Source organism: Brachionichthys hirsutus, chromosome 20, assembly GCF_040956055.1.
Source record: "Brachionichthys hirsutus isolate HB-005 chromosome 20, CSIRO-AGI_Bhir_v1, whole genome shotgun sequence".
NCBI classification, from domain to species: domain Eukaryota; kingdom Metazoa; phylum Chordata; class Actinopteri; order Lophiiformes; family Brachionichthyidae; genus Brachionichthys; species Brachionichthys hirsutus.
In genome coordinates this window covers 3185669-3209707 of record NC_090916.1, presented here as the reverse complement: position 1 = coordinate 3209707, position 24039 = coordinate 3185669, and the positions used below count along the sequence as shown (strand labels likewise).

At 45.5% G+C, this 24039-nt stretch overlaps 2 protein-coding genes across 2 annotated transcripts; one reads left to right on the top strand and one right to left on the bottom strand.

Annotated features, from left to right (window-relative positions):
• Positions 1-354: 354 nt before the first annotated feature.
• Positions 355-5413, bottom strand: gpatch2 (G patch domain containing 2). Its single transcript, XM_068753894.1, has 10 exons — positions 5364-5413; positions 4368-4611; positions 3495-4030; positions 3251-3315; positions 2626-2823; positions 1929-2037; positions 1473-1512; positions 1282-1346; positions 1012-1100; positions 355-524 (listed from the first exon to the last, which is right to left on the bottom strand). Exons 1-10 carry the CDS (start codon positions 5411-5413, stop codon positions 355-357), a joined length of 1566 nt encoding a protein of 521 aa, XP_068609995.1.
• Positions 5414-6449: 1036 nt separating this feature from the next.
• On the top strand, positions 6450-19437 carry LOC137909444 (phosphatidate phosphatase LPIN1-like). The gene is made up of 20 exons (XM_068753904.1): positions 6450-6696; positions 10702-10905; positions 10998-11093; positions 12408-12700; positions 13163-13264; positions 13376-13499; positions 13605-13944; positions 14056-14149; positions 14360-14544; positions 14633-14726; positions 14876-14945; positions 15442-15534; positions 15617-15678; positions 15768-15903; positions 16029-16177; positions 16503-16589; positions 16685-16837; positions 16973-17087; positions 17281-17384; positions 17972-19437. The coding sequence occupies exons 1-20, from the start codon at positions 6622-6624 to the stop codon at positions 18144-18146; spliced, it is 2751 nt and encodes a 916-aa protein (XP_068610005.1). The 5' UTR covers positions 6450-6621; the 3' UTR covers positions 18147-19437.
• Positions 19438-24039: the final 4602 nt, after the last annotated feature.

Below are 24039 nucleotides of genomic sequence, written 5' to 3'. Positions count from 1 at the left end.
GAGGTAACAGGACTGAGACAGTGTGTCAGTTTAACACAGTCACCAACGTCTTACTTTCTCCAACATGGAGTTTCTTGTGAGGACGTGTGTCTCACGTCCCCTCAGTTCACCTCCTCACCTTGTTGGAGCAGCATGTGAGGGTCTCCGAGAGGGTCTCCAAGACTTCTTGAAGATTCCCCAATATGGGAAAGTCTCTCTCTCAACACGAGCTCCGCTGAATCGCTCCTTCCTTCTTCAGACTCACATTCCTGCAGCTTTTCTTCTTTTATCTATTGTTCGATGCATTGAGGAGCGTTTTACCCCCCCCCCCCCCCCCCCTTCCTGCTGCAGCTTCAGGATTCAGAGAGCAGCCCTTCAGTTGAATCCCAGTCCTGTGCCTTTGGGCCTCTGCGTGGCACGGATGGGCTCCGTGATGCCCCTGCCCTCCGGACCCAGGCCGGCCCCCGGGCTCCAGCCCATGCTCTGCAGCATGCGGCTCCCCATGTTGGTGTCCGGGATGGGAGGCGCGTTCTCCCCGATCAATCCTAGTTGAAAGAGAGGCCACAATATTTTGAAAAATAATAAATCCTGCACCCCAACATGATCCACCTTTTGGGCTATTTGCACAGAAAAGCTTAATCCAACCATTAATCCCACATTTGTCTCAGACTATCATGAGTCTGTCTTCCTAGAACCTCCCACGAGAGACCAACCCGTTACCCTTTTTAATCCTCTTCTTCTGTACCTTCTGCTCCTGAGCGCTGCACCAGCCTCTGAAGCGGGCCTCGAATGGGCTCGACCTTCACCGATTGTGACTAGTTGTACTTTACAATATGTAAAACAAATAAATGACATGTGGCTGCTGGTTCAGAAGCTGATCGAACCTATGATTGAAGTTAAGTGTTGTGCTTAATTGCTGTGCTTTTGCATCAGTGGCAGAGCAAAGGCAAAGAGCAAAGCAGGCTGGTGAGCATCAACCAGGAAGGGGCGATGACCCCAAAATACAGTCAAAGGGGCAAGATGCTGAGGTACCTGAAGGGGCATTGGAGCCGAGGGGGGCTGCTTTTCGCCTCCGTTTGACATCCCCGGTGCACAGAGAGCCCAGGTGTCCGCTAGTCTGTCTGCAAAAACCAGCCGAGCGAGACGGAAACGGTGGTGAGTTCATGCTCCCGAAAATAAAAATAAAAAGTACAAAAACGATTCTGCGAAACCGGCGCAGCAGAGAAACGCTTGAACTCCAGGAAATGAAAGCGCGCTCTGGTCGTAAATCACCGGCGTCTTCCATTAAACCGTCGTTCTCACCTGCTGGCCGTCTTCACCGAGCAGCTCCTCCGATGTCCTCTGTCCGATCGCGGGTCCCAATGCAACTGAAGTGGAGAAAAAAAGTGTTCATAATCAAGCAGTTTGGCAACAACGGGTTCTCGTGATCAACGTCTTAACGTTGAGATGCATCTAAAAAAGGAAATGAAACGCGGTAGAGAAGTGAAGCCGACCTGTCCGTGATCCCTCCGCGAGCCGGGGCCGAACCAAGGCCTGTTGGGGAGAAAGCGCCGCCATTTCATTCCTGCACTCAGCCGAGAAGCATTCCAGAGACGGGAAGTAAACGTTCTCTCTCGCTTTCTGAAAGCGAACTGTCGGCTCTATTTTAAACATTTCAATTGTCTGTGAAAAACATTACTTTGCAGAACAAGATTCCCAGTCTGGTCTTTCGTGTAGATTAAATCGTGTCATATTTCCGGTCTACATGATACGTGTTGGTTAATCTTTATTGCTGGTCCTCCCTGAACGGTGGAGTTACGTTCCAAAGGTCCCGTTGCTAAATGAAAACTCGACAGGGGTTTTAAATTTCAAGTCTCAGTCATGGAAACTGTGTTTTTTCTGATCATGTAAAACACAATCGTATACTACTAACAATAATTATCAGATAACAGAGCGCAGACATGACTCACTCATGGGAGTCTTGGCTTCGTCCGCTCAGTCTCTCGTTAAAAGCATGGCTGGAGCTGCCCTCGGATGCCTGCTGGTTTCCATGGAGACGCCTCAGTCTGGCCTGGAACCCTGACAGGCAGTGTGGGTTCGTTAGCAACTCAGAACACGATCACTAGAAGATTACTTTCACCACTTTATCGTTCAAGTGCAGCAGGGAACGAAGAGTCCCTTCAACGAGGACAGGACAAAACAGAGGAATCAGTCTGAGACTAATGTGTGGACGCCTAACCCTAACCCCTAACCCTAATCCTAACCCTAACCCCAGTCCCTAACCCTAACCCCTAACGGCTTCAAATCCTGCTGGATTATCTTCTACTTGTGACCACTGAAGATGAACAGGATCCTTGGATACTGAGATGTTTACGAGAATATTTATCATATATATTTACCAACATGACAGTGTCATGGCCGCCTTCGTCCCTGCCTGTGTAACGCGTCTGCCTCCTACTGGTCATGCGTGAGACTACTTTTGGTGCCCAAAAACCTTATTATCCATCCGTTTTCGTGTAGAGGAGACGATCGCAAATGTGTTTGGAGGTCGGAGGAGGCCGGAGAGAACCCACACAGACCAGAAACAGCCGCAGCCCAATCTTAAATCCCCATTCCAATGCCCTCCTGCTGAATTTCATTTCATTATCGTTTTGCTTTCCGGCCTACCTCTCTGAGCTCCAGCGCTCATGAGGGGAAAGGATCCAGTGAGAATGCTGTTAAAGACAGGATCAGCTAGGTCCAGCTCCTCTGATCCCGTCTCCCTCTCCCACCACGGAACCACTCCCGCTATGCCGCAGGCCCCTCCGGGCCCCGACCCAGAGCCCAGTTCGCCGTCATAGAACCAGTCACTCTGCTCGTCATCACCTGGGGGGGAGGCAGGACAGGGTGACCCGGGTTCATAAGAATATTGCTCTACATAAACTGCAAGGACATTCCCACTATTTTGCTGAATGAGCATTGAAAACGGTCCATTATAATTGTGATTATTATATTATAAATCTGAAAATATGTTCAGCCTCATCGAAATTCAAGCCTCCTGCGGTGCACGTAAAAGTATTTAAAGCAAATACAATGAAGCCACATCTTAGATGAAATCAAAATTAAGCCTCGACAAGGCATAATCATTCTAACAAAAGCACCAGAAAAACAAACAAAACCAATCAACACCCTTTGAAGTCAGATCTCAAATGTAGCCGCTGCTTCCGTTACAAATGTTGGCGTTCAGTAAATGCAGACGCCGTGAACACTGCACACGTCGTATAGCGCCTACTGAACACATCTTCCTACGCACCTTGCCTCCCTTCATCGTTGGTGTAAAGGCCTCCATCGCTGCTGTTGCTGACGCCGCTGGTCTCGCTGAAAAGACGAGGGAAATTTAGAAGACTTAAAACACAAAGAAATGGCAAAACGCGGCGTCATTTACGAGTTAAAACATATTGATCTGGCATATTATCACAGACGTCCCAGCTGAGGCTTTTTTGTCTTACCAACATTAAAAAAAAAAAACCAGGAGCTGAAAAAGTGAAAACACGAACCACCTGTCACTCATGTCCTCGTCTGAGCCCTTCTGCTCCTCCAACTCCATCTTGTCCTTGGATCCTTCCGTCGGAGACGAGACGGCGTCCTCGCTTTCCACCACCACCCCTTCATCCGCCGCTTCCATTCCCAGCCGATGAGGGGCCAGTTTTCTTTTCTTCACCCTGTTCTTGCCTCCCCCAACCCCACAGAGCTCCGTGGCTCCTCTACCCTCACTCGCACCCGGTCTGTGCGGCCTGCCGCCAATGCGTGCTTTGGGGACAGGCGGGGGCCCTAGCACGGTAGCAGAGGGGGGCTCGGGTTCCGCTGGAGGGTCCACAGCCATACGTTTGACCTTGCGTCTCCGTCTGAGACTACGGCTTCCCTCCGCAGACCCCAGGACGCCCAAGTCTTCAGGCCAAAGCGGCCGCTTGCCTCGCCCCGCGTCGGCCGCGAGGGGGGTACGCCGTTTGGGCCCCAGCTGCTCGTCTGAATCGCTGTTGTCACGGCCATGGTGGTTGGCGGCAGAGACCCCCCCTGTGTTGGCGCGGTAGTCCTGCAACAAATATCAGCAGGTTCCAAAGCTAAATATAGAACTGAATATAGTCGGTGAGATCAAAGCGATAGTGAAGAATGCAAACAGGATGTGGTCTGAGGAGAAATTACATATCGGCGTACACTTCCAAAATACTGAAAAGATCAACATCAACGCTAAACTAAGAACAAAAAACGAATCGAACGAATCAGGATTTAAGTGAAATAGTGTGAACTATTACGGTAGCCTGGCCGTGTCTCAGGAGTTTCGGTGATTTGCATTGAAACGATCAGTAACCATTAACGCAGGGAGGCTCCGCGTCGCCTCCTCTCGCTCTTTTACGCATCCTCGCAGGCACCTTGTGTTCTTCCACACTGGACTCCGACCCCTCGCTGAGGTGGCCCGTCTCCCACGGCGGATGCGGGTTGTCCGACCGTCGTTTTCTACCCCTGCGCTTCCGGGCTTGCCTCTTCAGCAGGCAGCCCACGGCCAGCGCGTGATCTCCTCCGTCGCCGAAGCCTCCGCGCGCGGCTTGCTCAGAGCTCTCCTCCAGCGCCGACACCAGATCATGGACCAGCTCGTCCATCGTCCGGCGAAACTGCCTGAGGGGGGGGGAGGAGGAGGAGAAGGAGGGGGATCATTGAGTATTTGTTTGATGCTTGAACAATTTTGAATTTAAGAATGTCACATATGCTCGATAAGAGCAGCCAGCCGTGTGTGCAAGACACTCAAAGTGCTCTTTAGCTACTTGCACTCTTAATAGGCCGTAAAATAAATTAAAAAAGCCTACGTGGTTGCACATGAGGGAATGCTTTGTAAATTGGCATTAGAAGAGAAGGCCCATGAAACCTCTGTCATCTCAACAGCCCTTGCCTAGCATAAGTATAGCTGAGAAGATTAGCTTAGAATGGCTATTAAATATACACAGCTATGCAAGTCTCATTAGCAGATCATTATTTGCATTAAATACGTTAACAGATTGATATTTTCGTAGAGCAAGTCCCGGTGCTACGCCATTAAACCCAGATATCACGATGTTGTTTGCAAACTTCTCTGAAATGACTATTTCACGTTACTGCGCGTTGGTTAGCGCGTTAGCTTCTTTGGCTAGCGTAAAATTTACTTTCAAGTGTCTTAATAAACTCAGACAAATGCACATACGTAAAAAAAAGAGCTCACTAACTACAGTTAGGTTCCTCGGCTTAAAACGGAGATAATTTTAGCGACTGTGTGTGGATGTACAAAAAATATATTAAGAGTATCTTTGCTACTAGCCAGCTAGCATAACTAGCTTTAGCGCTAGCTGAGTGGACGCGAACAATGTTCCGTCTCAGCGCTCTCAGAGAGCACCTACCAGCTGGTAGTCGCTTTGCCGATGGTTTTTGTATTCGCTGCACGGAACATTAAAGCCGAAAATACGTGATACCTTTAGCCAGAAACAATAGACAAACATTTACACACTACAGACACCATCCTGACACAAACGCTAACATCCGCTAGCTAGCTAGCCGGATTAAATGAGGGCACAGCGAAAGCAGTGCCGGTAAATTATTATTATGCTGCCTTCGGGGGCTCCGGAAATTTAACGATTTACGTTGTGAGACGAAAGTGTCCTAAACTTTACCGAACTGAACGAACCTAAACGATACAGAAAACTACCCGATATTATTACGAATATTTCATAGTCAGAAACAAGATGTAACTTAAAATCAATCGAAAGAAATAACAAAGCCCAAAAAAATAAACCAAAAGGTGCTGTGTGCGCGTATAATTATTTTATTTTTGTTGCATATATATATATATGTTTAGATATATTATGTTACTATTTCTACCAAAGGCATGACACGTAACCTTTCTAAACAATGTACAAGTTTTGTAAATGAAACTCTAATTTACTGCGGTTTGAACGCAACTTTCGGACCATTCGTTCACAGTACTTATACCACTAGGGGGCAGTGTCGGGTTTGAAATGGCCTCACAGTGGATTCCATGGTTGCAGACCACCAGCAAACCAAAGGTGGCCATTTAAAAGGGTCAGTGACACCATAAAGAATCATGTTAGTTACAGTGAACGCTGGAGGAGGAACACATAAGAAGGGAACTTGGAGTTCACCTCATGCAACAGGTGCTCTGCTGTGGTTGGCATGCCATGGTGCCACATGGTTAACATGGGGTTAATAGCAACAGGTGTCTGTATTATCGAATGAGAAATTTGCACATTGGAAAGACTGTCAGACATGCATGATGCTTCAGGGCGGGGAGACCTCTGTGACAAAAAACAAATTGTAATTTGACTTGTGTTTGATCACGGTTGTGTGACTGTCTGTCAATGTCGTCCAATGTTCTGTTAAACGATTCAACCATGCCCTACTCAAATGCCAAAGAAGCCGGGGTGGGGGGGGGGGGGGATCTTGTCGATGATGAGCTCTCCAGGATCATCTCGGATTTCTGACCCCGGGGGCCCAGGTAAATTTAGTAAGATGTTGTCCCCTAACACTCGACAGTCACACACTTGACTTATTGACAGAGTGAGGGCACAAGTTCTGTCCAGGAGTTTCATACACCTGTTCAGATCAGACACCTGCGGCTTGGATCGGAAAAACTATGGAATCATGACATCAGCTGAGGATGAGGAAGAATTAGAAGAGGCTGTTGTGCACTTCGCCAACGACACCACCTGGAGCTGGGTAACGTGTTTTGTCTATCATCTGCATGCATGGAATGAAAAAAAGAAAACGCATTATTGTGGGACAAATTGTTGCCTTTTTAAACACAACCAATATATTTAAAGCTGGGATAGTGAGCGATAGTGCTTCGATGGGTGTTTACTTTACAGTGTGAATGGACAAATGATCTGCTTCGACTGAAAGTTGGACAGAGAGGAAGAATATGATAAAGGGTGCGATAAGATGAACTCGGCAAAGACAGGCAAACGGTCCAGAATTTTGAGTCTTGTTCATTTTGGGCGGGGGGGGGGGGTATTTATCTTGTAAGAAAGCAGCTATGGTTGTTATTGCCATTTAAACCCGTCGTGCTCGTGTGCTCTCAAATTTAATAGCTTTCTGGAATATATATTTTTGGCAACTATGAAAAGAGCAAACATATAGTTGCCTAACTTCCATGCTATTAGTATACTGGAAGCAATAAGCTCGTATATCACTGACTCCTAAAATACAAAACTGTAATTGGCTAAAGTCAACATGAGACCACACCAACCACGGCACTCCTCCGAGCAGAGAGGGTGGATAAAAGGCCAGATAAGGTCGACCTGCCGGTGTAAAACTAGGACCAAAGTAATTGTGTGTGAGTGCAAGGAAATAAAAAAATCAATGCTTATAATACAAGCAAAGAGAAACCTGTTTTTACCTTTCTGATAAATGCTGCTGTAGCACGCGATCTTGTGTAGCGGTGATCATACATATTGAAAATGAATTTATATCTTGTGTCCCGGAGCTCAGTTCTTCCTGGCAAAGCAGCTTTGTTCTAAGAAACGTGTCCGAGTGGCTCAGCTGTCTTTGGAGAATCCACTGACGCTGACGTTCGGGTTGTGTGAGGACACTTTGTACACGCGTGCAGTGCCAGTCAGTCTGGGCTGACCTCTGCTAGTTATACTGATATAATGTTATGTGCTGTTCCTTGCTGGGATTTCACTGTGTTAACTCTGCAACCCGAACTGAGATAATGACCCACTTTCAAGTATATGTAAATAAAAAAAGTATTAGGGTTAAATCCTTTATCTTTATAAATGTATGGAGCAAATAAAAATGCTGAGAATCAATTGGTACATTCAGCACTGTGACAAATACACTTTTAATCGCACTGAAAGAGCTTCCTAGTGAGTATTTCTTAATTACTTTCAGAGTGATACAAGTCTATTTAGCACAGGACAAAGGCAGAGGTCACATGATTACACATGTAGCATAACTTATTTAAATTAAGGGTATAAAGATTTCTACGTACTGGTTCCAAAAACCGACGAATGCCGGTGAGATTGATGCAGATTCGGCAGTAAAGCAAAAGTCTCATTCTGAGCCAGCACACAATTAGAGCACGTAAAGAAAGGACAACTTTTGACATTGTACTTATGTTTAATTACATCGCCCTAATTTACTATGGTGTTATCTTCTTAAGTGTGCCAGTGTGAGCTTTAAAAAAAAGTATGTGACAGTTCACACACACTCAAATGCATCTCTCTGTTTTGAAATGCAGAATAGCTGTACTTTTGGCATTTGCGGTGTCGCCTGTTTTGAGAGGCGTTCAATAAAAAAAAGAAAAATAAGTTTTGACTACTGATTTAAATGCGCCAGTAAGGAATTGTGTGTTTGTAGCACTCGTCAGTAATTACATGGCACATCGGGTTTTGTTGGTGGTGGTTTCTTAGTAATGGTAAAAACCAGACTCGTTTTCACTCGGCGATAACATCGAACGTGCTTCGATCCGAGGCTGTGATTGGCTGAGAAGATCACCTCACTGCATCGGACTAACTGGGTCGTGTCTCTTTAAATGGTGACGTCGTTTACTATTTCTCGCCGTCATAGCGTTGCTGCTTGTTACGGCTTCCTTTGATACTGTTGAGACAAATAACCTTTAACTACGTCACTGCATTCTGTTTATGTAATTTGGTGCAAAAATTACGGACATTTTGTTTATCTTTTCGAAGTAAAACAATCTTAAATATGTGGCACAAATCACCCCAGAACTTCCACATTTAAAACTTTAAACAACATACCTGCGGCAGCTAAACGATGCATTTGGCAACCCGGCAGCTCAACGCTGATTGGCCCGCAGTGGTTCACGCTCCCGATGACGTCACACACTGATCTAGACGGACGGACGGACTTGTGTAGTGCGCGTTTGACTATGCAAAGACAATGACAGTCCGTCCGGGATTGATGAAACACCCAGACGGTCGCTGCTATGGAGAAATAACACTTCTGTAATGTTTTATATTCCGCCATTCACCGCAAAGGAAGCTCCAGCCTCCGTTTGACGGTACAGGTATGATGCGCCTGTTTTTGCACCTGAACGCTGAAATGTCTGATGGATCTTTTCCACGCAGTTGCGCTTGTTTGTTGTTCCTCTTTTTTTAATCATTACACCGCTATTAGTCCGAATTAACATTTGACATTGCCCTGAAACGTCATGAGGCAGCTCTCCTGGATTTTAACTATTCTTTCCTTTATTGGAACGTGACGGTGTGAATAATGCAAATGAATGGTTGCTGGCATGTCACGCATGTGTTGCAAAATATTAGCGTGAATTCATAAGGTATAAATGTATTCTTTGCTTATGTCATTATAATAACATGCTATAAATAAAACTTGACTCAGTTGCTGATCCAAACTCAACCCTATTCCATAAACAAACTCTCAAAAACTGCTTCTGAAAAGCTTCTAAATCCCGATTATTCCAGAGATGCACAGATTAATCTGTCTGTCTTCATAAAAGAAAACCTCTCAAAGGAAAACATGAAAAGAAAAGAGCATCTTTCCACCACAATCTCTGTGTGATGCCAGCCGGCGTGAGCTTTCAGAGACATCATCATCATCTGTAACACAAGAAAGTCTATTTTTGGAAGTAGCACTAAAATATTCTCTGCCTGGGGAATCAGATTTGTATTTTATTTATTTCTTTTTGCTGGTTTTTGAGTCCATTCTTTACGTGAAATTAAATTACAGACTGTGAAGGTCATCTGTGCGAAACTTATCAAGATACTCGGCTACAGCTTCTCAGATTAATTCTCTGTGTGTGTCTGTGGGGGGGGGGGTATGTTGGCATCGCTCCACTCTATCCATCCTCTCGCTGCTGGTTTTGGTGGCTCGTTGCCAAGTCAAGGTCAGGATCTCCCACCCTATGTTCAAACCATCCTTGTTTACGTCGTAGATGCAGAGCACTTTAGCACTTTAGCCGTAATGTGGAGAGATGAGCTTGAATCAATGCTTGAAATTGATTGACATCACCCCTAAGTTAATATATTTATCTAAAAATGCATCTCATAATGTCTCTTATTTTCAATTTTACCAGCCACAACTATAGTCAGAAAACGTAAACAGGTACGTAAACATAGAATGAGTACTGGGGCGAAGGCATTAGGAGGTGAATTAAGAGAAAATAGAGTACGAGCCGTTAAAATAATAAACATTGTGTGTGAGTGAGCTGTGAAAGTCCAGCGGGCCGTATAATGAGTGTTTCTCTTCCTCCTCTGTTGTGGTGCTTTTTCCTGATTTGACGAACAGTCTGTTATTATTAGACTGGTATTCACCTTTTTTGGGATCTACTTCCTCATCAAACCAGAGAGACATGAAAACAAATGTTACAAAGAGTCGTAATCAGAACGTAAAGATTGTAATTACGATCATTACGGCGTAGCGTCGGCACTGATGATTCACAATCCTCGTCACGCGTCTCCGACAATCATTTCCCCACGTCTTTCTGTCTTTTCAGGAAGGGAAGAAGATTAAGAGAAGTGAAAGTAAAACTGGCAACCCGTTCTTTTTACAGTATTCAGGTCACATGGTAAATTACAGGAGCACTGAGCAGGAGTCGCTGCGTATTAGAGCGGCTCTCACACGTTTATATATGAATTGCGTTCTGCAGAATGAGATTGACAGGCTAAAGAAAGACGCGGCAGATTCCAGGTCATAAACACAGCCATTCATTTCTTCCCTCGCCTTTCCTCTTCCTCCCACCAGACCCGCCAGACCATGAACTACGTGGGCCAGCTGGCAGGCCAGGTGTTCGTCCAGGTCAAAGAGCTGTACCGAGGCCTGAACCCTGCCACCCTCTCCGGCTGCATCGACGTCATCGTCGTTAGACAGCCCGACGGATCCCTGCAGTGCTCCCCTTTCCACGTTCGCTTTGGCAAGATGGGCGTCCTCCGCTCCCGGGAGAAAGTGGTGGGGAGACGACAAGCGTGTCAAGGCAGACAGAGTCATCTCGTAGATGCTCAAAGATTGAGGATCTTTCGCTTCACCTCTGCCCCCCCCAGGTGGATATGGAGATCAACGGAGAACCGGTGGATCTACACATGAAGCTCGGGGACAATGGAGAGGCCTTCTTTGTGCGAGAAACAGAAGATGCTCAGGTATGTGAAAACCTTGTCTTCTTATTAAGTGACTCATATTGATTTGAATATAAACACGAATCAATGAAAAGCTTTTATGCCCCTCCCCTGGATGTGCTGAAGCTAAAACACACCCCTGTTTACAATGGAGGACCATTACACGAGCTGCGTTCCTCATAGTAGTTTGAACAAGGTCATACGGCCAGTCAGCCAACAACGTCTCACTCCACATTTTGGCTGACAATAATTCCCCTTTTCATTTACTCAGCGCGTCCTGAATGCAGCGTTTACGAACTCCGGCTCTCTGACCTACATTACATGCTGTCCCTTAATATTTGAGGATACATGAATGCGTGTTTACAGGACAAGCTTTCTGGAACAGGGTTTAAATATTTGAGTGGAAAAGTCTAACGTTGACGCGATAAATAGATGAAATAAGAAATAACTTTTTTCTCAATCTGAGAATTCTTCTGTGAAACCCACAAGAACCAAGATTAAAAACTCAGACTAGCAATTATGGGAGCAGAACTCTTCCTCAGTTCTTGGTGAGGCCCGTTGTTTTGATTTTGGTTTTACACTGTTTCAAGAGTTGCAGGCTGAAAGGTTTCCTCACTCTTGCATGCACACGAAGACAAACAGGCAGTGAACTTCTGACGCTGGGAGGCACCAACAAGGGAAGTGGGTGATTTAATTTGATGTTTCTCAGTGTAGCGTCACGTTCCCATTCCTGGAGGCAGAATTGTGTCTTTGAGCCCTTTTTCTTTTCTTGGCAAAGAGAAGGAAAACATGAGGGAACCGCATTTTTTCATGTTAAACAAATGTACCCCCCCCTTGCGTGGACAGATCTTCCTGGAAATCCTTTTCTTGGAGGACGATTCAACTTTTCACAGAACTGGGGAACAGATTCCATTTGAGTCTCCTCACAACAGGCGCTTGCAGTTTGGCAGCCGTCACACGTGTCAGACCTTAATTATCCAAAACCCTAAACAGACGATTTCTATTTCATACGGACAACAGCACAAATGGTTCTTTGTTTGTCCACAGAGGGACGCAGTTAATTTTTTGTGTCAATATTTCAGGAAGTATGAAGTAAAAAAAAAAAAAAAAGATTGACGTTCAATCTACCAAGATTTATGTTTTACTGTTCTTGAACAATATTTGCTAGTATTGTTGTTATTATTTAATGCCTTCCTTAATGGTTACACACTTTATAACCCTGATTTTAACTTATTCCTTCATACATGTTCCTGTAGATGCCACATTCCACAATTTAAGTTAAAAAAAACAACAGCAAAAACAAACACACATTCATCCTTTCACTTCTTCATCAAACAGGAAGTGGTCCCCTCCTACCTGGCCACCTCTCCGATCTTGTCAGACGGGGCTGCTCTGATGAGTTCCTCCCTGATGGGGAAGAAGAGTTCTGGCGGGCCACCCATTCAGACGCTGGGCTCCATCGGCAGCTCGGGAGAAACTGGCAGTATGTTCGCGAAGAAGAGGAGGAAGAGGAGAAGGAAGTCTCGGCCAGACAGCGGGAGGAGAGAGGGCAGCGGGGACTACTCAGGGGACGAGGACATGTTCACCATGGACATCAGCTCTGATGAAGGGACGGAAAAGGAGAGCAGCAGGTGAGGCGAGATAGAGGAGACAAAATGCAACAGCATAACAACAGTATGCAACTGTGTGTTTTTTGGTATTTGATCTAAAACCATCTAGAAGCATGTCAGGCTGCAGCTATACGATAATTATATAGCTGAAATATAGATTCCAGGAAACAATGTAGCTGCAATTATCAAGAAAACCATTCTCCATGCTCCATTCAGCAACACTGGAGAAAATGCTACGTTGCAAGTGAACTGATGGAGATGAAACTTGTAAGACATGGAGAAGGGGATCAGTCGCTTCCTGGTTTGTCTGGTTGCTACGTAGTTGTTCCTGTTCATGCTAACAGCACAAACCCTGCATAGTTACAATTACATCTGATCGTTTGATGCATCTTTTTACCAATGTGCAGATCAATCATATACAGCTAATTGTATTGAAATGTGTGTGTGTGTGTGTGTGTGTGTGTGTGTGTTTGTGTGTTTCAGGACTTCATCTCTAGACCTCTTAAGAGAGGAGACCACCACCGGCTCCTTCAAGCAGACCGGCATCTACACTCGCTCCGATGGCGAGTGGAGTCCTCTTCAGAGGTGCCTTTATTCAAATGATGAAGACTTTTGGTGTTCTTATTCATCCGGAGCAGCGCTATAACTGCTTTTCTTCTTTTTTCTTTTTTCTTTTGTGTTCAATTTATCCTTCAGTCCTGGAAACTCCCGTCCCACCTCTCCTAAGAGTGACTCTGAGCTGATGACCAAACCCTCTGACAGTGCCGGTCAGAATCCAGCCATGCACTGGGCGTGGGGGGAACTGCCACAGGCCGCCACGGTGAGCAAAGGCTCCGCTCCATGCCCGACTGGGATCAGCTCAGCTGGCGTTTTGTATTTCATCCGTTTCAGAGTATTTATAGTTATTCTTCCTTTCTTTTTTTAGCCATCCTTCCTCCAAGCGAAACTCAAGCCTCCAGCAGTCTGCCCCCCAGTATCCATCCCTGTGTCTGAAAGCACACATTTCCGTGTGATCGATCAAGAGGCGTCTTCGGAGCAGTGCGGCCCCTGTCCTGAGATAGCGGCATTGATGATGACGCCGCCGCAGACCGTGGAGGAAACGGCCCTTCAGGTCAGAACGGAGTCAGAATCCATGAGGATGGAGTCGCTGTCGTTAGCCGCGGAGACGCAAGCGGCTGAAGGTGCTGCGTCTCCCACGATGCCCGACCTGGAGGAGAAGACGGCAAGTCCACCGGACAAGACGGACTCTCCGTCCAAGAGAAAGGGTGATCTCTACGACACCAATGCAATGAAACGTCTCGTTCTGGTGTCATCAAAAACGCAGGCTTCTTAATTCACTCGAGATTAACTCAATGCATGTCGACGCCACATTGCAGACGGGAGAAGCCGCCATCTTGGATCGGATGGAATTTACCTGGATGACATCACAGCGCTTGAGCCTGAGGTGGCAGCTCTTTATTTCCCTAAGAGGTATATGTGCCATAACTCACATAACACTACACATTTCACTACATTCCAAGCCTTTCAAAATAAAGATATCTTTTCAAAATAACTTGCAGGATGAGGAAATGATCTCATTATGGCCTGTTCACATTTTACTGCGTGAACTTCTACGGAGTCAGAGTTGGATTTGAATTAGCGCGAACCACGCAAGTCCTTATGGACCTGTCTTCTCTGCAGCGATGGCAGCGCGGCAGTGAGGAGCATCTCGGACCCGGGCCTCCACAGCACCAGTCTGTCCCCACAGTCAGCCGGCTCGGGAGGGGACAGCGGCGTCGACAGCAACTGTGAGCCCATGGCTGACTTGCCGTCTATCGCCATCTCTTTGTGTGGAGGACTCGCCGACAACAGGGAGATAACCACAAGTAAGGTCGTGACTGATGCAGCACGGCTACGACGCCGTTAGCCGAAGCGACACGAAAACGTGAGGCGTGTGTTTGTGCGTCATCGCAGAGCAGTTCCACAAGAAGATCGTCTCATACCAGAAGTTTGCAGAAAACCCCTCCATCATTGACGACCCCAATTTAGTTGTAAAGATCTGCTCCAAGTAAGGCATCGCAAACGTATTACACGTATACAGCATAGTCATCCTATCGCTTATAGTCGCTTTATGATCCTCTGCGGGTTGCACGGGGACATTTCCCTGACAGCAGTCGTGTAAGTGGATAACAATGAGATGCGTTTCCTCCTCCTCAGGTACTATAATTGGAGCAGTGCTGCTCCACTTATGCTGGCTATGCAAGCCTTTCAGAAGCCACTGCCAAAGGTGAGAAATGGACGCTCAGCACTGATGTAATAACGACTGTAGGTTGGTTGTTACATGGGCATTACTCCCCCTTGTGGCGTGACTGTGGTGTTTGCATCCTAACCTGCCTGCAGCTTCCGACGGATCTTATATTGTGTATATTAACCTTTCCATTTTCTCCCTTCCCTCTTATTTTGTCACTCCCGTACTTCTATCCATTGTTAGTCCTGTCGCCTCAGCTACATTCACTCAGCCTTGGACTTTCTTCTCTGTTGTCTGTCTAGTGTGCTGCGTTCCACCTCCGTATGTTTGACACAACTGTGTGTTTTTGTTCATTTCTTCTTCTGTTGTCGTTGTTTTTTCTATGTCTTACTCATGTTTGTTCTCCATTCTCCCAGTTCCCATCACAAACACATTGTGTTACTGTTTTTGGGTTCATATGTTTGTGTTGTTGTTTTTTTTAATGGTGAATTGTGTTTTTGTGTGTGTGTGTGTGTGTGTGCATGCTCCTCTCCAGGCTACAGTGGAGAACATCATGAAGGAGAAGATGCCCAAGAGAGGAGGGAGGTGGTGGTTCTCCTGGCGAGGCAAAAACAGCAGCGTCAAATCTGTAATTATTACCAGTGTTACTTTCTGTTGTAAAGTTAATGAGGGGGGGGTGAAACAAATGAATACTGGTGCTCCTCTCCTAGGATTCGGTGTCTGAGCTTGGGGCCTGTTGCTCTGCTGAGCAGGCTGGGATGATGACAAGAAGGTAATGAGCCTGAAAGCCTTTCTGTTCATAAAGCAAGTCCAAGGACTAAAACCGGTTAAATCACTGCTGCTAAAACGTGTCGATGTCAGACTTAAGGAGGAGACGTCTTCCAGTGATGAAGACCACAGGGCAGCCACTCAAGGCTCGCCCAGCGTCCAATCAGAGCCTGGACTCACGGCAGGAGTGTCTTATAAGAAAACACTGCGACTCTCCTCAGAGCAGCTGGTGAGGAGTCTGATGAAGACACGCTGCAGACAACATTTAATCATTTATTCGTATCCTTCATGTGTTATCTCTCTTTCTCTCTCCCTCTCTCTCACACACACACACACACACACACACACACACAGCTGTCACTCCAGCTGCAGGATGGTCCAAACGATGTTGTGTTCAGTGTCACCACTCAGTACCAGGGAACATGCCGCTGTCAGGGCACCATCTACCTCTGGAACTGGGACGACAAGATAATAATCTCAGACATAGACGGAACCATCACCAGGTGTGTGTCACGGGGTTCGTTCGTTATTGAGCGAGATGCATTTATTTTTTTAAACGGAAAATGCAGATGCATGTGTAATCTATCAGCTTTTTCGGGGGGGGGGGGGGGTCAAACTTCTGAAATCGAAGTCTCAAGATCCAGAAAGGCCATGAGTATCAAATATGATACGTTTGGCAATAAAGGGTTAAAGTCACATATGCGATCTAACATCTGACCTTTATTCAAATAGTGAGCGCTGTCCGAGTATTCCCTTTAAAACTTGACACGGTAAATCATTCGGTGGATTTGTACATGCCTAGATTGGACCGTTCATGTCTGTGTCCAGGTCAGACACTCTGGGTCACATCCTGCCCACGCTGGGTAAAGACTGGACCCACCAAGGCATTGCACAGCTTTACCACAAAGTCAGCCAGTGAGCACCTTTCCTGTCAGACATTCCACTATTAGTGTCTTTTTTTTTTAATCATATGCATGTTTTCGATCTCTCGCTCTCTCTCTCTCTATCAGAAATGGATATAAGTTCCTGTACTGTTCAGCTCGAGCTATCGGCATGGCCGACATGACCAGAGGTTACCTCCACTGGGTCAACGAGAGAGGCACCATGCTGCCCATGGGCCCCGTGCTTCTGAGCCCGAGCAGCCTCTTCTCAGCGTTGCACAGGTCTCATATACCAACAAGCATGCATTTCATGCATTAGCATGCTATAGGGATAAGGTAATGAACAAGAACGTGGTGTGTGTGTGTGTGTTTGTGTGTTTGTGTGTGTGTGTGTGTGTGTGTTTGTGTGTTTGACAGGGAAGTGATTGAGAAGAAACCAGAGAAATTTAAGGTGGAGTGTCTCAATGATATCAAGAATCTCTTCTACCCCAACGAGCAGCCCTTCTATGCAGCGTTTGGCAACAGGCCCACGGTATTTACAATCCAAAATTATTATTTTTTATTTCATGTATCATTCAGAGACATTTATCGTTTAAAGGATATAATCCAGATGCATTCCTGTTAAAGGCTAAATCTATTTGTGTGGAAGATTCTTATATGAATGGCTTTTTGTCCAAAGTTGAATTCAGATGGACAACACTTCTGACACTGATTCTTATTTGAAGGATGTTTATTCCTATAAAGAAGTAGGAGTACCGCTCAACAGGATTTTTACTGTCAATCCAAAAGGCGAACTTGTGCAGGAGCACGCCAAGACCAATATCTCATCGTAAGTCCTGCATCCAGTGTCCATGATCAGTTCTGAGAGGGAACCTGGTAACAACTTCAGATACAAGCTCATCTGGTGGTTTATGCAGGTCCTTGTAAAGTTTTAAAGAGTCTAAAATACAATATTTACAATTTAATACTTAAAATGGTGCAAATTAATCAAATATGATCTCTTTATGGGTTTTACATTTTTATATTTTATATTAATATCAAAGTTGCATGGAATTACTAGCACTTTTTAAATGGAGGAAAACCAACGTGGAACCAGCAACTGTTAATCCAAACTGCATCTCAGACGGGCATCACAGTGTTCTGTGTGCGCTATAAAGAAATGAGAGTTGGCTGGAAAGTCACAAAAAAACATAAAGCTGCTGTTAAAGGCCATCAACAAAAATCTAATTCCAATTCTTGATGACCAATAAAGTTTATTAATTGATTTTGCAAGCAATCCTGTGACTTTTAGAAATAGGTTTAAAATGCCTCTCGGGTCTGGGGTCTAGAAATGTTCACACAGAGTGTTCCCTTGTCGAATCCTGCAGGAACTCTGCTAGTGATTTGATTTGGATTGTTGCCTCTTCCTCTCTTCAGCTACGTTCGCCTGGGGGAGGTGGTGGACCACGTGTTCCCTCTGAAGGCGCGGGCCTCCTGCTCAGACTTCCCCTGCTCGGACACCTTCAGCCACTTCACCTTCTGGAGGCAGCAACTCCCCCAGGTGGAGCATCAGGGGACTACACCTCCACAGACTCCCACCCCCGGCAGCTGACGACCTGTTGGCCTGCTGAGCATCTCCCTGGCAGGCAGAGCGCCGACTGGCTGATGGTGTGTTGATGATTTCATGTGTGGGATAGAAGTTTGTGGATCTCTGTGGAAGACTGAGTGTTTTCAGAGGACAGCAGAGAGCACACTTGGGTTGCCACGCATGTTGTGAAGATTCTTTAAATGCACAGCATAGCTGTTAGCACACATTTATGGAAAGAATGGCATCTGTAGCCTTTTGACTGGTTGTATGTATATGAGAAATGGTAGTAATTTATTCCAAAAGCAAAGCTCAGTATTATTATTTTTTGAGACAGAATCTGTAGCTAGACAATCGACAGCCTCGATTCCGAAGTTCCTAATAAAATTTCCAAAAGTTGGGATGCTGTTTCAAACATATAAAGACAGAATGCAGTAAATCTGTCCCGTGAAACGTTCCTGTTGACACAGTATCCCACCCTCTTTGGAATGGGACTTGTATTTATGTAGATAGCTGGCTAGTATCGTATTAATGATGCAGACGTACACATGCACGCTGTTTTATTCTCTTTGGAATCTGTGATAATAAATGTACTGAAGAGCACAACGAATGAATGAACATCTGCGCAGCTTGATATCAAACTGTGCCGAGGGCACGAGGATTGCAAAGGTAAAATGAATATTTATTTCCCTGACAAGGGAATGCAAAGCAAAACATTTGAATGGTCACCATAGCAACCATCTGTTGTTTCTGTGAGGCAAATGGTTGAATTTCTTTTTCTACTCAAACCATACACAGTGTATATGTTGTGATCGGAATGTCATCCCTTGTGGCCTTAATGAGATGTCTGTTAATTCATCCTTTGAATTCCATTTCAAACAGAAACACCACGATCATGCAACCTTTATATTTATCCTTTTTGCTTTAAGAACTTCATATTATTTTTTCATCTGATATGTGCTTACACCATTCATCCCTTGAAAAGTCACTCAGTGCAGAACCCAACATTAATAATATATATATATATATATAATCATAATATATAATATAATCACACTGCTTTCCTCGTACCTGAACTGTATCATTTAAATTATTACAATACCTGTGAGCATGTTTTTGAAGAGCATGTGTGCATATATAAGTGCTTCTATACTATTCTTTCCATGAAAGAGCCACAACAGCCTGAAAGTGTGATTTATTTGCCTTTATTGGTAACTGAATAATTTGTTTATTTAATCCCACCGGTCTTTTTTTTTGTTTTGACCAGTTCACTGTTAAATGAATGGTGTGATCTGACTCAATTAAAACGTCTTGGCACATCAAATTCGTTTGATAATTCAATCTCAACTAGAAAACGACAATCAGAGATTGCAGACCCTCGCCTCCAAAAGACTATTGGATCTTGTGAGACAGTAAACAGGGCTTCCGGATCAGAGGGGCCAAACCTGCTCTAGCTTGCTGCTCCGGAACGTACTACAAGACTCCTTCTGGACTCTTTTTCCCATCATGCCATTCATGTCCCTCCCTCTTAAAGTGGCAGTTTACAGCAGAGGCACAATTCCAGATGTAAAAATAATTCTAGAATCTGGATCCAGATCCGGATCAACGCCATTCTCGGGGAGGACCGAGCCACGGACAGAACCTTGCTTGTGTAAAAATTTCAAGTTGATTGGGTTACTAGTTTTTGAGTTATGCGCTCGGACAGACAAACAAACAAACAGACAGACAAACGCACCCAATTGCAATACCCTCGCCTGCTCTTCGGCGAGGGTAATTAGATATATATATATATATGTATAATTTAATTAGAGTAAATAGAGTCATGCATGAAAGCTATTATACAGCAAATTATTAGTTTTTTGATGATTAATTTTATTTTGGTTGTCAGATGAAGATAAAAAATAAACTAATTGGAACTAATTTGTGAATGAACGCAAGCGCCTGTTCCAGTGAGCCTTGGTTGGACGACGCCGGATGATTCCTCGCAGTTCTTTGCGCTCCACACTTTGTCCAAGGCTCTAATAGGCCTTTGTCCAAGGCTCTAATATCAACTAGAAAACGACAATCAGAGATTGCAGACTCAGCCTCCAAAAGACTATTGGATCTTGTAATGGAGGGTAATGAACTAAGAATACTGTCCATACATTTTCTCTTATACCTGTAGTTGTTCTAGTTTTCAGCAGCTGCATCACTTTATGGCAGTGAATATGCATATGAAACTGGTGGGGTTCGGTACCTCCAACGAGGTTAAGAACCACTGAATTAGAGTAACTGCAGCAGCAAAAGGCAGTCCGGACACTAACTTTTATCTTCAGAATAAATTTTACTTTAGTCTCTTAATGATCTTTGTGAGACAAACTTAACGTGCCGAACAGCAGCCCCTCGGCTCCGGCGAGGAAGGCCCCCCCCCCCCCCCCCCAGGCTCGAGTCGAGTGGCTGCTGCCGCTGAAAGCGGGACGGAAGGGGGTCAGTGAGTCGTTCAGAAGAGGACGTGAGTTCTGAATCAGTGATTCGTATGTGAGTTCTGTGATTCGTACGTGCTGCAGGGAGAGGGAGCGGTGAACGACTCATTGAACGATTATCTTGTGTTGTGAGCGGAGCTGAGTTGATATTAGCTTGTAACGAGTGTTTCTCCATTCACAGCTCATAGCAGGGGACGGTGACTTCAAAATAAGAGTCCATTGTCACCGCTATTTAATCAATACTTAACCTTAGCAAGCTGACGTAAATAGCATAAATGATTACACTATACACTATATCTAAACTATATGTCATCTGTTTTAATGCAATACTTGTGCATACATGTAGGCAAGTAGATTAAAAAAAAGGTGTAATGTGACCAGCACGGACCAATCACAAAAGGGCTCAATATCAAAGCTGCAAACTCAAGACAGACATCAAAGGGACCTGTCAAGAAGTTCCTGCTGAGACATCAAAGGGACCTTTGATGTTTCACCGATATCTGTCTATAAATATCAGTTTAAACTCTCAGTCAGACCAGTTCACTTTCTGAACAACTGGAGCAATGTCTACATACAATGAGAAAAAGTTTTATGCCACGATCCCTTCGGATTCAGACGACGATCTCTACTGCGAACAAATTAAAGTAAGCAGGAATATACGGAGGAACGTCAGACTGCTCCAGATGCTGGTACCACAGCCAGTGGCTGTTAGCAAACCAGTAAAGGAAGAAGTAAGCTCTGCAGCCAAGGACCTGGATATTGTCATACCGGGCCAGATACTACAACGGCCAGTTGCTGCTAGGAAACCAGCAAAGAAAGCAGGTTTCACACCCAAGGACCTGGATGATGTGAGACCGGTCCAGATGCTACCACGGCCAGTTGCTGCTAGAAAACGTGCAGAGCAAAAACGTGGCAAGGACCTGGATAATGTCAGACCACACAAGGTACTACAACGGCCAGTTGCTGCGAGGAAACCAGAAAAGGAGGCAAGTTCCTTAGCCACGGACCTGGATACGGTCCAGATGCTACCACCTCCAGCTGCTCTTCACAAACTTGCAGAGCAAAAATGTTCTGCAGCCAAGACCCTGTATAGGAAACAGGAGATGTCAGGGCAGGGTCACATTAACGCTGTTGAAGGTCAGCTCCATGACCTCCAGATTAAATATGACCAGGCTATTTCAAATATGGACAATCTCCAAAAGGACCAGGCAGAACTCAAGCTGCAAAGGAGAAGCAATGAAGAGCAAATAGTTTCTCTTCAACAGAGCCTGCATTCCCAGAGAGAAAGGGAGGAAAAGAGCCTGCAGGAGCACAAAGAGGAGGTGATCAAGCTCAAGCACCTCCTTGAGGACAAGGAGAAGCAGCTCGTCAAGGCTAACCATCAAGCCCTGAATTATAGGACGGTCTTGTATGAGCTGCATGACACCAAAGAAGTGCTTGAGAACATCCAAGCTCAGCACCTCAGCTGTCTGGAGACAAACCGGCAGCTGAAGGAGGCCAGCGAGCGTCAGCAGGCGGAGGCCTCTAGGATGGAGGAGCGTTTCACAGAAATGCTCCTCCAGAGGGAGGAGGACCACAAAAGAGAGCTTGCTGAGGAGCGGGCGTCGATGGACGAGGAGCTTCTTGACAGGCGCAGGGAAGCAGAGAAGAGGGAGGAACTCCATTCCCTCAAAGAGGATGACGCCCTGCCAAAGGTCCCCAAAAAGAAAGCCAGCAGGATGAAGCGCTTCTGGTCTTTTCTCTTCCGTGGCCGAAGAGAAAAGACCTCCAAGACCTCCAAGACCTCCAAGCCCCTGGACTAGGGCCCCCACTGAGCTCCTGCCATCTCTGGGACTGAGGTTGCCGAGGTAGTTAAAAAGCTCCTCGGTGGCAAGGCCCCAGGGGTGGATTAGGTCGGGGAGGAGAATCCTGCCCCAAAGTGGAGGAGTTCAAGTACCTCAGGGTCTTGTTCACGAGTGAGGGAAGGATGGAGCGAGAAATCGACAGACGGATCTGTGCAATGTCTGCAGTGATGCGGACTCTGCACAGATCCGTCATGGTGAAGAGAGAGCTGAGCCGAAAGGTAAAGCTCTCGATTTACCGGTCGATCTTCGTTCTCCGACCCTCACCTATGGTCACGAGCTTTGGGTAGTGACCGAAAGAACAAGATCCCGGGTACAAGCGGCTGAAATGAGCTTCCTCCGTAGGGTGGCTGGGCTCTCCCTTAGAGATAAGGTTGAGAAGCTCAGTTGTCCGGGAGGAGCTCGGAGTAGAGCCGCTGCTCCTCCGCTTTGAGAGGCCTGAACACCTGTTCAGGGCACGGTCCCACCGGGAGGAGACCGCGGGGAAGACCCAGGATGGATGGATTGGGAGGCTGAGCCTCCCCAAAATTGTTATTGTCATTAAAAAAGATGTATTTTTTTTTCACAAAAGAGAAACAATAAAATACAATAGTTGTGAAACTATTAATTAACATTAATATTGTGTATTTATTTGTTTAGATTTATTTTTTGGACTGATTATTCTATGACATGTAAGGGATTAGTGATAAATTGCAGTTACAATCCAAAACCCAAAGATTCCATTGCAATGATGCAAAAACAAGAGCGCCACAAACTCTTGCTGGACAAAAGGCTGGAATAAAATAAATAAATACTTGAACTAATAATTGACACAGTTTTTAAAACTGAAGAGGGAAACACCAAATCTTTGTCCATGTTGCTCTAGTTTGGCAAATTCTGCTAAAAACTATAAAAATAATAATAAATGCAAACATTTCCAGAGCTCTATCCTAGATGGCTAAATTTAACAGTGGTAAATATTCAAAGATAAGCGTGTGGAAAATGTAGTCCGTGACATTTCTGTCAGAAGAACTGTTGCATCTTCTCTGTGAATATTTTAACTAACTTAAGTAACTTTTTAATCAGTGACTGAGCGCTGGTTGATTAAGTTTTCAGTCAGTCTCAGAGGGAAAAGGTGATTTTTCAACTGTAAATCTTCTCCCGTCTCTCTGTTAGATACAGAACTTTGCTGCTACCAACTTTGGTCCTCGGGGTTATTAGAGAGCAAACTGCACATACAATATGCAGGAGGAGTTTCCAAAACGCAGCGACCCCATTGGTTTGGTTCCCAGGACGCTGCGCGCTCCAGGGTGCACCGAAGGCGGCTCCAGAGAGCGACGCGTCGCGATAGTCGGCGAGAACGTCACAAGGATGACAGATGAGGTAAGTCCGTTCACCTTCATCATACGTGTGGTTTATTCACGCTTGAGCGCACACGGCGACTCCAAGTTATGCGCAAAGAGACTGAATGAGCAGAACGCATGTGAAGCGTTCGCCGTTTGCGCGCAGTGATTCTGCTCTGAAGGTGGAAACTGCAAAGGAGCTGCTTGACAAGCTGCAGAAACTTTGCCCTCTACTGAGCAAGATAATATCGAGGGTCATAGTACAGCTGGACATTTATCTGATAATGAGCCGGTG